The sequence below is a fragment of the Bidens hawaiensis genome, unplaced genomic scaffold, assembly GCF_021521415.1.
Source record: "Bidens hawaiensis isolate Kalapana, Puna unplaced genomic scaffold, B.hawaiensis_p1.1 tig00001920_1, whole genome shotgun sequence".
In the NCBI taxonomy this organism is placed as follows: Eukaryota; Viridiplantae; Streptophyta; class Magnoliopsida; order Asterales; family Asteraceae; genus Bidens; species Bidens hawaiensis.
Genome location: NW_027491107.1, coordinates 968,626 through 982,199, shown reverse-complemented (window position 1 = coordinate 982,199; position 13,574 = coordinate 968,626). Strand labels below are relative to the sequence as shown.

The 13,574-nt window shown below is 38.7% G+C and overlaps 2 protein-coding genes across 2 annotated transcripts; one reads left to right on the top strand and one right to left on the bottom strand.

The window, feature by feature from the left end:
• Positions 1–561: 561 nt before the first annotated feature.
• On the top strand, positions 562–8,820 carry LOC143599286 (putative CoA ligase CCL11). The gene is made up of 3 exons (XM_077077275.1): positions 562–1,303; positions 6,034–6,039; positions 7,363–8,820. Exons 1-3 carry the CDS (start codon positions 859–861, stop codon positions 8,586–8,588), a joined length of 1,677 nt encoding a protein of 558 aa, XP_076933390.1. The 5' UTR covers positions 562–858; the 3' UTR covers positions 8,589–8,820.
• A 3,336-nt stretch (positions 8,821–12,156) lies between these two features.
• On the bottom strand, positions 12,157–13,110 carry LOC143599027 (uncharacterized). The gene is made up of 2 exons (XM_077077096.1): positions 12,967–13,110; positions 12,157–12,867 (listed from the first exon to the last, which is right to left on the bottom strand). The coding sequence occupies exons 1-2, from the start codon at positions 13,108–13,110 to the stop codon at positions 12,157–12,159; spliced, it is 855 nt and encodes a 284-aa protein (XP_076933211.1).
• Between the last annotated feature and the right edge of the window lie 464 nt (positions 13,111–13,574).

Genomic DNA, 13,574 nt, shown 5'->3' with positions numbered 1-13,574 from the left:
AATCAACATGATGACCGATATCTTTACTCTATTAAATGTGCGTCTCCCAAGTTGTTAAGAGTTTATATGTGTGATTTTGCTATTTAAATGTTATGTATAAAAGTATTTTTACTTTTCAATTATATAGTGACGTTTAAGCCATGAAAATAAGTATTATTTTTAAAAAAACTTTAAATATGAAATAAACGAACTATTATTGCTAAAATTAATAAAAACAATGATTATTGAAAGAAATCGAAATCTGAGGAGACATTTTTGAAGTCATGAACTCATTTTTGTATTTCCCAAATTCATTTTAAAGTATACACCAAATAATATTAAAAAAAGTAATTAAGGGCCATGCGCCTATTCTCACATCATCCCATTTTCGAATTTCACATCCCAAAAATTATAAACGGACGTTTGACAAATACTCATACGGCCATTTGAAAGCATGAACCGTTTTGAAGGCAAGAAAGCTATGATTTATGAGTTATAAAGTTAAAATAGCCGTTAAAAACAGTATGAGATTAAATGTTAGTGTGGATAAAATATCGTTTAATTAATTATAAAATTAAAAAAAGATTTCTACAACCACTTACCCAACCAACTCAGCCCACAGGTCAGAGAAGCATTAAAAATGACTAATTTTTTGACTCCTACCCTACCTTTGTTACCCCCCTCACATGTTATATATTTCCCCACCTCTATTGGTTGAGCTAATAAATAAAGAAAGTAAGGGTGTGATAGTAACCCTAGCACTACACCACAATATAAATGCTCACAAGCCCTCCATGGTTTATTAGTTGGACAACATTTATAACTAGTGCACTCTAGCCTTGGCATAGACATACACCCATCTGTACGTACGTATACATAATGAACCATCTAAAGCCCACATCTGCAAACTCATGCCCACTTACACCTCTCACCTTCTTAGAACGAGCAGCCACCGTTTATGGCGATTGTACTTCCATTGTCTACAATAACACCACCTTCACATGGGCCCACACCCACCGCCGATGCCTCCAGGTGGCATCCTCCCTCGCCGGAGCAGGCATCCGCCGCGGTGATGTTGTGTCGGTTTTGGCTTATAATGTCCCTGCAATGTATGAGCTACAGTTTGCGGTGCCAATGTCAGGTGCGGTGCTCAATAATCTCAACACTCGGCTTGATGCTCGGACCGTCTCGGTCATGCTCCGACACTCGGAGTCCAAAATGCTGTTTGTTGATGCTCATCTTTCGGCTCTTGGACGGGAGGCCGTGTCGAGGTTGCCGCCCGGGACACCGCGGCCGGTGTTGGTGATCATTAGGGATTTTGAAGGTACATGTTTTGTTTTCTTTAATTTGTGTAGACAAGTAAGTTTTTATTAAATGGTATTTTTAATGTGACTATATGATTATTGTGATATGAAATCATAATAATCAATTTCTACTGGTTAATATAGGGGAAGACTTTATTGATGACCAAAATCATTAATTAAAATGATGTATATGATTTTTTTTGAGTAGTGTATAAGTTTATTTAAACATAATTTCTTTTACAAAAATACAAAATATGATTGGTAACAAATGATTTGGAAAATCATTATTGATCCTATAAACTATTTTTAGTATGTGTGTATATGTATACTAACTAAGTTATGTTTTCATGAAACTTTATAGTCCATTAAAGTTTTATAGGTGATACTCATTGAACAAAACCGGTACCGTTTTGTCTGTCCAAAAGACATTGATTGAGACATGTCCTAACAGTCATGAGGGACGGTTATCAGATTTTAACACTTAGGGTGTAATGATAAGAATTTGATCGATCATCGCCATCTAATATCAGTCTGAGCACAGCCAGATAAAAATCGATTTTCGAATATTGTTCACGTTAACTATTGCCCAAGCTAATTAAACCAACAAATGGCCGGCCTTCAAAACAAAATAATCATGTTCGATATATAAAAACTAACATCCTTCAAGTGATTGGCATATCTAATGAATTTACTGTTAAACCTTAAACAAGTGAATCAAGAACATCAAACACGATATTGCATAAAACGTTTATGCGACTATTTTCATTAATAAGAAACAAGAACAAATACTTTCGACTCTTTCTCTACTCTTCTCTACCACCAACAAAAGAAAACTAATGTTGGGTATATATAGCACCCATAATTCTAATTCTACTCAAACTAGGAATCACAATTAAACTAGACGTCTAATTTATTTAATATAAATAAAAAGATAACTATGACACCAAGTTATTCAACTTAGTCCCTTAACTTTGGATCTCTACCGAACCGCCCCTTGAGATCTTCCGTACCACCCTTATACTTTTCATATTAACCATTCAGGTCCTTTAAGTTGGGATTGCTCCAAGTTTTATACTCCCTCTCAATACCAACTTCCATTGTTCCTCCAAGATCTTTCACACCTTGTAAAGCTCGCACATCTTTGAGCTTGATTCTTGGATTCAACTTCATAACCCTACCTTCAGGTTTCTTTTTCCTGGTTACAACTATTCTAGTTTCGAGATTACCATTGTTTAAAGCTGCATCACCGGATTTCAGATTGGAAAAGACTTTTGCTTTCTTAACTTCATGACCAACTATCATGGTACTCAAAGCAATTCTTCCATATTCACTTGATGCATGCTCCCTCTCGAACTCAACTCCTTTATTCGTTCGTTCATTCGGATCACCCGAACTTTGCATGAACCTCATGCAAACTCCAACATCAACTTTGTTGGTTTGTTGATCTTCAACGTTTTCTATTTCACCATGACCACCCGTAACATGAGACGGAACTATCTCCTCATGCACTTCATCCAACACGGTTTCTTTCTTGTCTTGTTCGGTTACTGTCACGGTTACGTCTTGATCAACCGTATTTTCTTTTTCAACCATGATTTCCTCATCATCTAGATTTAAAATAACATTAGATGATTCCAATGTTACCTTCAACGGATTTGACTCAGGCACTACTTCTTGATTTGTCCACCAACAAGAGCCTTCTTCAAACCATTCATCTACCAGATTCGGTTTGAATTCGGTATCAACTGTGTATTTTCTTGAACCTCGGCCATATTAGCCTCCACATCTCACGGTTCTTCTTCTTTAACAACAGCTGCATTACCTTCCTCCCTAGGTTCTCGACAGTACCTCTTCATATGCCCCTTTTGTCCACAGTTATGGCACCTAAACGGAAACTGTTTTGGTTGGTACCTTGATTCTTTGTCTCGGTTCTCTTCGTCCGATGAATCTTCTTCAGAGTTGTCATCTCGACCCTTTCGGTTCCATTCTTTCTTCTTCGGTCGTTCACGTTTCTCATTCTCCCAGTACTTATTCTTTCCTTTCTCTCCATAACGATTCCTATTTTTATTGAGCAGATGCTTCTCCTTTCTTCCGACATACAAGGCTTTGCTCTCGGTTTTAATCGACACACCGGCTAATTGTTTCACTAAGGCTTCTTGTCCGGTAAGAATATTTTCGAACTCGGTAATACTCGGTTGGGTCGCCCACCCTTGAATAGCGGTAACGAAGCTACGATACTCCGGCCTTAAACCATGGATGAGTATCCGCTTCATACGAGCATCGCTAACCCGAGACTGTGGATCGAGTTCTCCAATCTCGCGACACAAATTCTTTACCTTACGAAAATATTGTGAAATAGGAAGACCACCTTGGGAAATCGTCATTAGTTCACCTTCGACTAGTTGTAATCGAGCATCATTCTTCTTTGTGAATAAGGTCTCTAGCGTATCCCACGCTTGCTTTGGGTATTCGAGATCTTGAATGTGATCAAGAACATCATCATCAACCGTCGTCTTGATGATAAACATCGCACGGCCCTCTTTCACCTGCCACTTCCCGATACTACCGTTAATATCGTTTGCGGGTTGTCTCGTCTCGGTACAGTTCGTTACCTGCCAAAGATCTTGACCTTGAAGATATGATTTGATGCATATCGACCATTGTTTATAATTGCTTTGGTTCAACTTCTTGATTCCTCCCACAACGTGAAATTCTGCCATTGTTTCGGTTATTCGCTACGATCGTATTCTTTATTTCCTTCTATCGAATTCTTCAATCTCCAAAAGTGAAATAACTTTGATGGGACTCCTCTTTATTTATTTTAATTGTTGTAGAAATAAAACAACAATTGGACTTTTGTCAGTTGGTTTCTGTTTACGCAAAAAGTCAACACCAACAATGGCTTATTTCTTGAAAACACAGAAAAGTAAGAATATCTTGTCCTCTCTTGCAAAAGGTCTTTAGTCCTCCAAACTCACAAAAGGCACAATATAATATATTATTGTAATTTGACGGCAGAGTAGATTCTCACCAACTCGATTGAACAAACAAACTGCATGACTTTCGAACGTAGTCTTTTGTCAATCTTATCTTGAGAACCTATGATCGAATTCTTCTAACACCTTATATCGGAACCTTAACAACGATAGGTTTCTTGGCCTCTTATGTCTTTGATTGGAACTACCACCACAATCAAGACTTGTCGCCAATCGGAAACACGAGCCTGGATCGTTAGGCTCTGATACCACTTGTTAAACCTGAGACAAGTGAATCAAGAACATCAAACACGATATTGCATAAAACGTTTATGCGACTCTTTTCATTAATAAGAAACAAGAACAACTTTCGACTCTTTCTCTACTCTTCTCTACCACCAACAAAAGAAAACTAATGATGGGTATATATAGCACCCACAATTCTAATCCTACTCAAACTAGGAATCACAATTAAACTAGACCTCTAATTTATTTAATAATAAATAAAAAGATAACTATGACACCAAGTTATTCAACTTGGTCCCTTAACTTTGGATCTTCACCGAACCGCCCCTTGAGATCTTCCGTACCACCCTTATACTTTTCATATTAACCATTCGGGTCCTTTAAGTTGGGATTGCTCCAAGTTTTACATTTACAATCCAAAACACTTTCATTTAGGCTTTTCTTATAGCTTCAATAATCCTTAATTACATACCACTACCCTCCAAAGTCGAAGCCTAAATTTTCATGTATGTTAAGAGTTCTATTTTATTGTATATCAATGGTCACATAGGGAGTAGATAACTTGTTCATTTAGTTAAGAACTATAAGAGCAGCCACAACGGGCATAAAACCCGAGGTCCGGGTAAGGTGGCTTGGAGGTGGACGAGGGGTGGGATGGACTCCACCATAGTGTAGAGGAAAGTTTGCGAATGAAAGTCTGGATTAACTTAAGTATTAAAGACTTTTTTAATATTTGAAAACATTTTTTTAACTAATAATTAATATATATTATTTATTAATGCATATTTAATTCACTACATTAAATACATATAATAATTAGCATTTATTAATAGCGTTTATTATTTATATATTAATAATACCTAATATAATTAGGGGGTGTTTGGTAGAGGGATTTGATTGGGGAGAAATGGAATTAGAAATATTTTTTTTGTTTGTTTTTCACTTTTCATTTCTCTTTCTCTTTCTATTTATCTAAAACTAGAGAATTCCATTTCTCTTTAAAACAAAGAGAAATCCATTTCTCAGCAGCCTCCTCATAGCATGTCACCACCTCGTCTCCGGCCACCACCTCGTCTCCGGCCACCACCCCGTCTCCGGCCCCCACCTCGTCTCCGGCCGCCACCTCGTCTCCAAGTCTGCAACCGCCACCTCGTCTCCAAGTCTGCAACCACCACCCCGTCTCCGTCGTTCGCAGTGGTGAACACAGAGATGGTAACCGGTTGTAGGTTGCAGGTGGTACGGGTGAACGGAGATTAGGGTTTCAAGTGGTGGTTCGTGGTAGGTTAGGGTTTTCAGATGGTCGGGTGATTGTGGTCGCAGGTGGGTGACAGTGGTGGTGGAAATCGGCGGTGGTCGCAGGTGGCTTCTGATTATCATCATCATCATCGCCACCACAACCACCACCACAAAATCTCCAAAGAGGCAGTGATGACAGATCTGAGCCTCCTTTTTCTATATCTTATGTTCCAAAAATTTGAATCTTTTTAATTTCTTGTGTACTGTGGTTGAAGAAGGGGATTTGGTGGCAGCAGCCGGTGGTGGTGGGCTGTGGTTGAAGAAAGGGCTGTGGTGGTGGTGCTGGTGGTGTGGGGCTGTGGTGGTGCTGGTGGTGTGGGGCGGTGGTGGTGGGGCTGTGGTGGTGGGGCTGCGGTGGTGAGTGGTGTCAGGTTGGGTGGAGGTGGGGTTGGGTATGGAAGAGTTCTCTGTTTATTTTCTCGTGTACCAAACAAGAGAAATGATTCTCATTCTCCATACCAATTCTCTTTCTCTACAATTCCATTTCCATTTTTATTTTCTCTCCTTTTCCATTCTCTGTACCAAACACCCCCTTAGTGTTTAAGGTAAGTCGAGTTAGATTTAACTTCTACGAACTTGTCGCAAAGCGCGGGCCACCTGATATATATATATGTGTGCGCGTGCGTGCGCGCGCGCAGTATGTTATAATAATACATTTGACAGAGGTATGCTAAGAATTTTTAGAATTTAAGAGTGTTACAAATTTAATATAATACAACATTTTTAAGTTGGTAAAATTGTCTTTAGTAACTACTAATAATTAATATGCATTATTATTTATTAATGCATATTTAAGTCACTGTGTTACATATAATAATGTGCGCGCGTACTATATTATAATAATACATTTGACAGAGGTATGCTAAGAATTTTAGAATTTAAGACCGTTACAAATTTAATATAATACAACATTTTTAAGTTGGTAAAATTGTCTTTAGTAACTACTAATAATTAGTATGCATTATTATTTATTAATGCATATTTAATTCACTGTGTTACATATAATAATGCGTAGTTAATAATAATAATAATAATAATAATATATACCTATATATAATCAATGTTAAACCTTGTTAGATTTAACTCTTTCGAACCCGTCCTAAACCACGGGCCACCTAATAATGTGTGTGTTTAATTTTAATAATTTTAAATTGTGTTTGTAGATGTTTGTACGTTGTTGTGGAAGAAAATAAAAGGTTGTTTTAAGAAAAGTTTGAAATTTTTGATAGAGCTGATATGACGATTAATTTATATAGCTTTGTCGTTGTGGGCTGTTTTTATTTATCAAATTGTGAATCCATACCTTGTTGTAGGTTTTAGATCATAGAGCTCTTGTTAGATAAAATGTTTTTGTATGATAATTAAAAGAAACGAACAATATTCAAAACAAAAAAAAAAAATTGAATTGGCTGACATTCGTGGTTTTAGTTACATGTTTGCTTACCTGTATAAAAAATACAAAGACATTAATATTGTATGATGTTAAAGAAAATGATTTAGTCCTCATTATTTGATATATTTGTGGATACTGATTTTATAAATTTGGTTTTAATTGTTTACAGAATCTGAATCTCTCCCAGTACTGACCGTTGAATCCCGGATGAATGAAGTTGAATATCTTTTGTCGTACGAGGATATGGTTAAGAAAGGGAACTCGGATTTTCAGTGGGTGAGGCCAATCAACGAGTGGGATCCAATTACCTTAAACTACACCTCTGGGACCACATCCTCACCTAAAGGAGTTGTACATTCTCACCGTGCAATCTTCATCGTAACCATTGATTCTTTGATGGATTGGTCGGTACCCAAAAACCCGGTTTATTTATGGACCCTACCCATGTTCCACTCTAACGGCTGGAGCTTCACTTGGGGCATAGCAGCCGTTGGTGGCACCAACATTTGCCTTCACAAGTTCAACGCAGATGACGTATTCTCCGCCTTGCACCGCCACAAAGTCACCCATATGTGTGGCGCTCCAGTCGTCCTCAACATGATAGCAAACTCACCAACCGCCAAGCCGTTAAAATACCCTGTTCATTTCTTGACAGGTGGCGCTCCGCCTCCTGCCGCTGTAGTCCTCCGTACGGAGGCGTTGGGGTTTACCGTCAGCCACGGGTATGGCATGACGGAAGTGGCGGGGGTGGTGGTTTCGTGTGCATGGAAAGAGAAATGGAACCGGTTGCCAGTCATGGACCGGGCAAGTTTGAAAGCAAGACAAGGAGTTAGGACCCTAGCGTTGACTGAAGTCAACGTGTTGGATCCTAACTCAGGAGTTGAAGTGAAACGTGACGGGTTGACTCAGGGTGAAATAGTGTTAAAAGGGCCGTGTTTAATGTTGGGTTACTTAAAGGACCCAAGGGCCACCGCGATGTGCATGAAAGACAATGGGTGGTTGTACACGGGGGACGTTGGGGTGATACACCCGGATGGTTACTTGGAAATCAAAGATAGGTCAAAAGACGTGATTATAACTGGGGGCGAAAATGTGAGTAGTGTAGAGGTGGAATCTGTGTTGTACTTGAATCCTGTGGTTCACGAGGCTGCGGTAGTGGCCCGGCAGGATAACTTTTGGGGAGAAACGCCCTGTGCGTTTGTGAGTTTGATTGGAAAGGCGAACTCGGAAGATATAATAAGGTTTTGTCGTGAGAGGTTGCCGCACTACATGGTGCCAAAGACGGTGGTGTTCATGGAGGAGCTGCCGAAGACGGCCACCGGAAAGATTAAGAAGTTTTGGTTACGGGATATGGCAAAGAAATTGTCTCCGCCAAAAGAAAGGAGTAAAATATAAGGTAGATTTGGTGTTGAGGTTGGAATACATGTTGAAGGGTGGGCTTTGAATTTTTTTTTTTCTTTTTTGGGTCATTTAAAATTTGGTATACATGTAACGGTTGCTATACAAATGATGATTTATTTTTAATAACTTTGTTGATTATTTGTGTTTTTAAATCTAAATTTTTGGGATGTGCATACAGACTCATATTACCGAACCTTATTGCAGACATATGCGAATGATAGTTAGGGTCAGGGCGGCCACAGCCACCTTCGTTTTTTATGCAACAGTATAAGTTACTCGTTTTTTATTGAAAATTTGAGCCCGGACGATTCCCTCTATTAATAAATTTGTTTATATGTATTTTTGTCCACACCCTTTTAGTTCTGGACATGAAAATAAATCTATAGTTTGTTTAGTATGAGATAATGGAATGGAAGAAGTAGTGAAATGAACAATTATCTTGTTTGACACCATATGGAAATGAATGAAACATTACTTTGTGTTGTTTGGTATGCAGGATAAGACGAAAAAAGTAAATAAAATTGTTGGCGAGTGGCGGCAATGGTGGTGGACGATGGCAGTGGTAGACGGTGGTTGACGATGGGCGGTGGTGGCGACGGTGGCCTTTTGGGTGATGGTGGTTAGCAAGTGGCGTGTTGGACTGCGGGTGGTGGGCAATGGTGGTGGTTGGCGGAAGGGAGAAGGTGCAAGGGTGGTGGTGGCGGGCGGCGGTGTAGATGGCGGGCGATATTGATGGGTGGCGGAGGCAGTGGTGGTGGGAGGGAAGGTGATGTAGGTTTGTGGTGGGAGGATGGTGAAGGTGATTCATACCGGAAAAAAAAAACAAGAAGATTGAATGGAATACACTTCTTTTTTCATTTCACCGTAATGGTCTATTTAGCATATTAAACGCTACACTAGTGTTGATCCGGCAACTTAAAGGTTTGGGCTAAAACTCTTTTACTTGGGTCACTTGCCATTGTTTGGTCTCTCAACTTATGGGCCAAAACACAATTGTCAAGAAAAGTTCTAGAACAACAGGCCTCTTTTTAGTACGGAAGTTATTTTGAGAGGTGTTTCAAAATTGGTGGTTTTCCGGATGCCATATGCTAGTATAAAATGCTATTTTAGGGTTGTTTGACAACGTTTGCATAAGTAAATACTGAACCTGTAAGAGGTTTGACGGGCAGACTTAGGGTTATGAACACATATGAAGGAATAAAGAGGTAAAATTTTCATTCAGTATCATTATAACACTTAATGAGTAAAAGATTTGCTAACCGATTTAGAGGTGTCATTGTGATGAACCTGAATTCAGATGCAACATCTTAATAGGATCATTAAAACGCTGCCAAACATCCCTTTACTTATTACACATAAATACGCTAAATAGGCCAGCGTTAATAACTTAATAATATCATATAATCTATCATTCTTCGTCTAAGCCGAACGGCTATTTAGATTATTTGGTTTTGAGTTGGCCAGGCATCAATTTATTTTATTCCATTTGAATATGCAAAATTTATTATATGTAAGTGGACTAAACCGAACTGAGCAAAACATTGTCCATATTCGTTCGTTAAGCTTTTGTCGGGCAGATTGATTGTTCACGAACACTCTACCGAATGAAATTCGTGTCTGTGTCCGTTTATTAAGGAATTGAGTTTGTCAATGAACGTTTGTTACTATTGTAAACAAACATTAATGGACAACCAAATACTAAGGAACACTAATGGGCAAATGAATACCAATGGAACTAATGAGCATTAATGTACAAACATAAACATATCAAAATACTTAACATAATCACTAATGAACAGTACGTCACATGATATCCAAAAATACTTAACATTTAATATAGAAACCAAAACATAATCATATCAAAATAATGTCTTGGAGTTCAACATCCACAAACTTCTAGTGTTTTACAAGAAACAAGCTTCAAATTCTTCACTATTCAAGGAATTCCAACATATACAACACTATTAAATGAACGTTACCGGAAGTGATCGGATGAACGTTACCGGACGTTCACGAACGCGCCCTTTGTCCGTGTTCGTCCGTTAAACTTACCGAACATTACCGAACAAATTTTTTTGCCCGTGTCTGGTTCATTTATTAAACGGATGAATACAAACGAACTTCCCACCAAATAGACGACCGGATGTTTGATTCGCTTACAACCATAGATGTCAATATAATCTTGAAAAAAAGCTAATAGCTACATAAGTCCAATGTAGAAATGAATATAATCTTGAATCTAGGTAAAACAGAAATGTGTCTTTTATTGTAATAATTTATGGCAATACGTGTAAGTAAGATTATCCTTTAAACAACGTGAAAGATCGAAATTAGTGGGGACAGGGTGCTCAAAGCCTCATAGGGTAGCCGGGTAGGCTTAGTGTTGCCTCGGGCCCGATAGGAACACCACCCTAGGTGGTTAGTCAAGTCCTGAATCAATAATCAAATACGAAGTCAACGAATAACTCTCGTTTATATTAATCAGAAAATCTCACTCAAAAAACAGATTACAAACCTCAAACCCTAACTCGGTTTGACTATTGATGAACCCTAACTCGGTTGCACCAACTTCACACACACTCTAATGTCTAACCATAACTCGGTTTATATAGACTAATCTAACTTGTTAGCCAAGACATTACCAAACATAATAAAACCTAACTCTTGGGTTGGGCCTTACACTTGGGCCAAACAACAATTGAGCCAACAATCACCCCCGCAATTGTTGTACCCGAGTCACGCCCTAATTTCCTACTCGAAATTGGCTGGTCTTCAACTTCCCGCTTGTCATCATGCTCTTGATTCTCCCGAGGCTTTTCATGATCTCTTTCAATGTTTTTTCAACTCCACTTGACTAGAAGCCACACTTGCTTCGTTTGATCATTACACGTCTTCCTTTGGGCTTGAATCACTTTCTTGACTATGCATTTAGTTTCTTGAACACTCTTCTTTGGACTTTGAATTTTGGAACTTGGATCTTTGATTGGAATCTAACTCGTAACCGGCTCGTCTTCTTTCAGTCCAATTCTTTGAAGATCCCTACCTGCAAAATTCTTCATTCCAATGATAGCTCGTTTACCGGGACTTGTTATCTTGAGGCTAATCTTGTACAATCTGTTCTTGGTCCTTGTCACCTTCATCAAAAACTTACGTGTATCATCTTTCATGGTTAGCAAATCATGTTTCATGTGAATCCCGCATTCACCTTCCGTTGTTTGACTAAGACTTATGATATTGCATTGTAAGCTCGGGATGTAGTAGACATCGGTTAACAAGCGCTGCTCCCCCGTTTTCCCTTCAATTAAAACCAACCCTTTTCCCCGAATATCAATACAAGATTCATCTCCGAACTTCACCTTTCCTGTGACACATTCATTCAACTCATAAAAGTACGCTTTATTACCCGTCATGTGATTCGATGTTCCATTGTCAAGATACCAAACATCTTTCTCCATTGTTTCGGTTTCGAAACGCTTTGGAATCACACTGTCTTCATTCAGAAAAAACTTTTTCTAATCACCTTTAATCATAAATAAACTTGGATCGAAATCATCAATTTTGTTCAAATAGATTCTTCCTTTTTGTTCATGCGTTCCGGACACATAGACACAAAGTTACCAAACTCATCACAATGGTAACACTGAACCTGTGATATATCCTTTCTTCTCCATTGACGATCATTGGTTCTTCTTTGACCTGTATACCTTGACCCACGATGTTGACCATCTCGGTTGTCACAACCATCTTGATCTTCATCATCTCGATCTTGACCTCCGATTTCACGGCCTTTTCCACGTCCCGGTGAACTCGGCCAACCCTTACCTCGGCTACCTGACTGCTCATGCGACTTGCCTTTGTAATTACTTTCCGAGCGATTGAAAAGTAACTGACATTGTGAATTTGAAGCGCGTTCTGTCCCCCGTAGACGTTCCTCAAACGCCTTAGGTCTTCCAACAGAGTCTTCAAACATCAAACTATCAAGATCAACACTTTGCTTGATTGAGGCTACAAGTTCAAAGTACTTATCTGGAACCGCATCCAGTAACTTCTTCACCAAGACATCTTGCTCGAACACGTGACCTAGACTCATTGCCTTTGAAACCATAATTGTTATTTTTCCTACAAACTCGTCAACAGTCTCATTTTCCGCCATCTTGAGTTTTTCAAATTCACTTTTCAGAGTTAGAAGTCGAGCCTTTTGAACTCGCTCGACCCCAACATACCGTGCTATCAAAGCCATCTGTATTTCTCGGGCATAATTGTATTTAGAAATCTAAAAAAGAATATCACCTTCTATTACTTGAAACAAAAACGCTCTTGTCGTTTTATTCTTCTTCGCATCAATAACCGCACCCTCATTCGATTAAAAAACTTCCCATGACTCTTGATCATCTAAGATCGCTTCCACCACAATCGCCCATGTGATGTAATTAGTTCCGTTCAGCTTTGGAACCTGTAGTGATATCCCCCCACTCGCTTTGGGTTGGATTATCGGCTCTTCTTTGTCACTTGCCATTGACGTCGTCGAACACTCTTGCTCCACTTCGATGGAACAAATACAAACCAATTCAGTCTGAACACATTTTCAGAACCAAACAAGCTTGCTCAAACCTTGGTTAAAACCTAACTCGTTTAACTAGTATAGAAACGAACTTTGAATTAAACCGTCTTGTTCACCCAAATAAAAGACAACACTCAATGGTCAACCCAAGATTGTTAAAGAAACAAAGAAAATAATAAGCAAACCACTTGTTTTTTTCTTTTGAATTCCTCGTCCGGCAACAAAAAAAATAGATGCATCTCTTTTATAACTTTTTTTTTGTTCTTCTAATGAAACGCCAAAAATAAGGGAGAATTACCTAAATAGCCCTTTTGATGAGAGAGAAAAGACAATTTAGCCCGTGAGATTTCAAATTCCAAAAATAGCCCACCAAATTCAACGTCCTCGTGAGTTTTTGAGATTCCCCATGATTTCGTGGA

Bases quoted from the DNA above. Each gene is read 5' to 3' on its own strand.
- LOC143599286 (XM_077077275.1), top strand. From the start codon at position 859: ATGAACCATCTAAAGCCCACATCTGCAAACTCATGCCCACTTACACCT.
- LOC143599027 (XM_077077096.1), bottom strand. From the start codon at position 13,110: ATGGCAAGTGACAAAGAAGAGCCGATAATCCAACCCAAAGCGAGTGGG. The intron at 12,868-12,966 runs GTTTTTTAATCG...ATTCTTTTTTAG, and splicing joins ATGATCAAGAGTCATGGGAA to ATTTCTAAATACAATTATGC.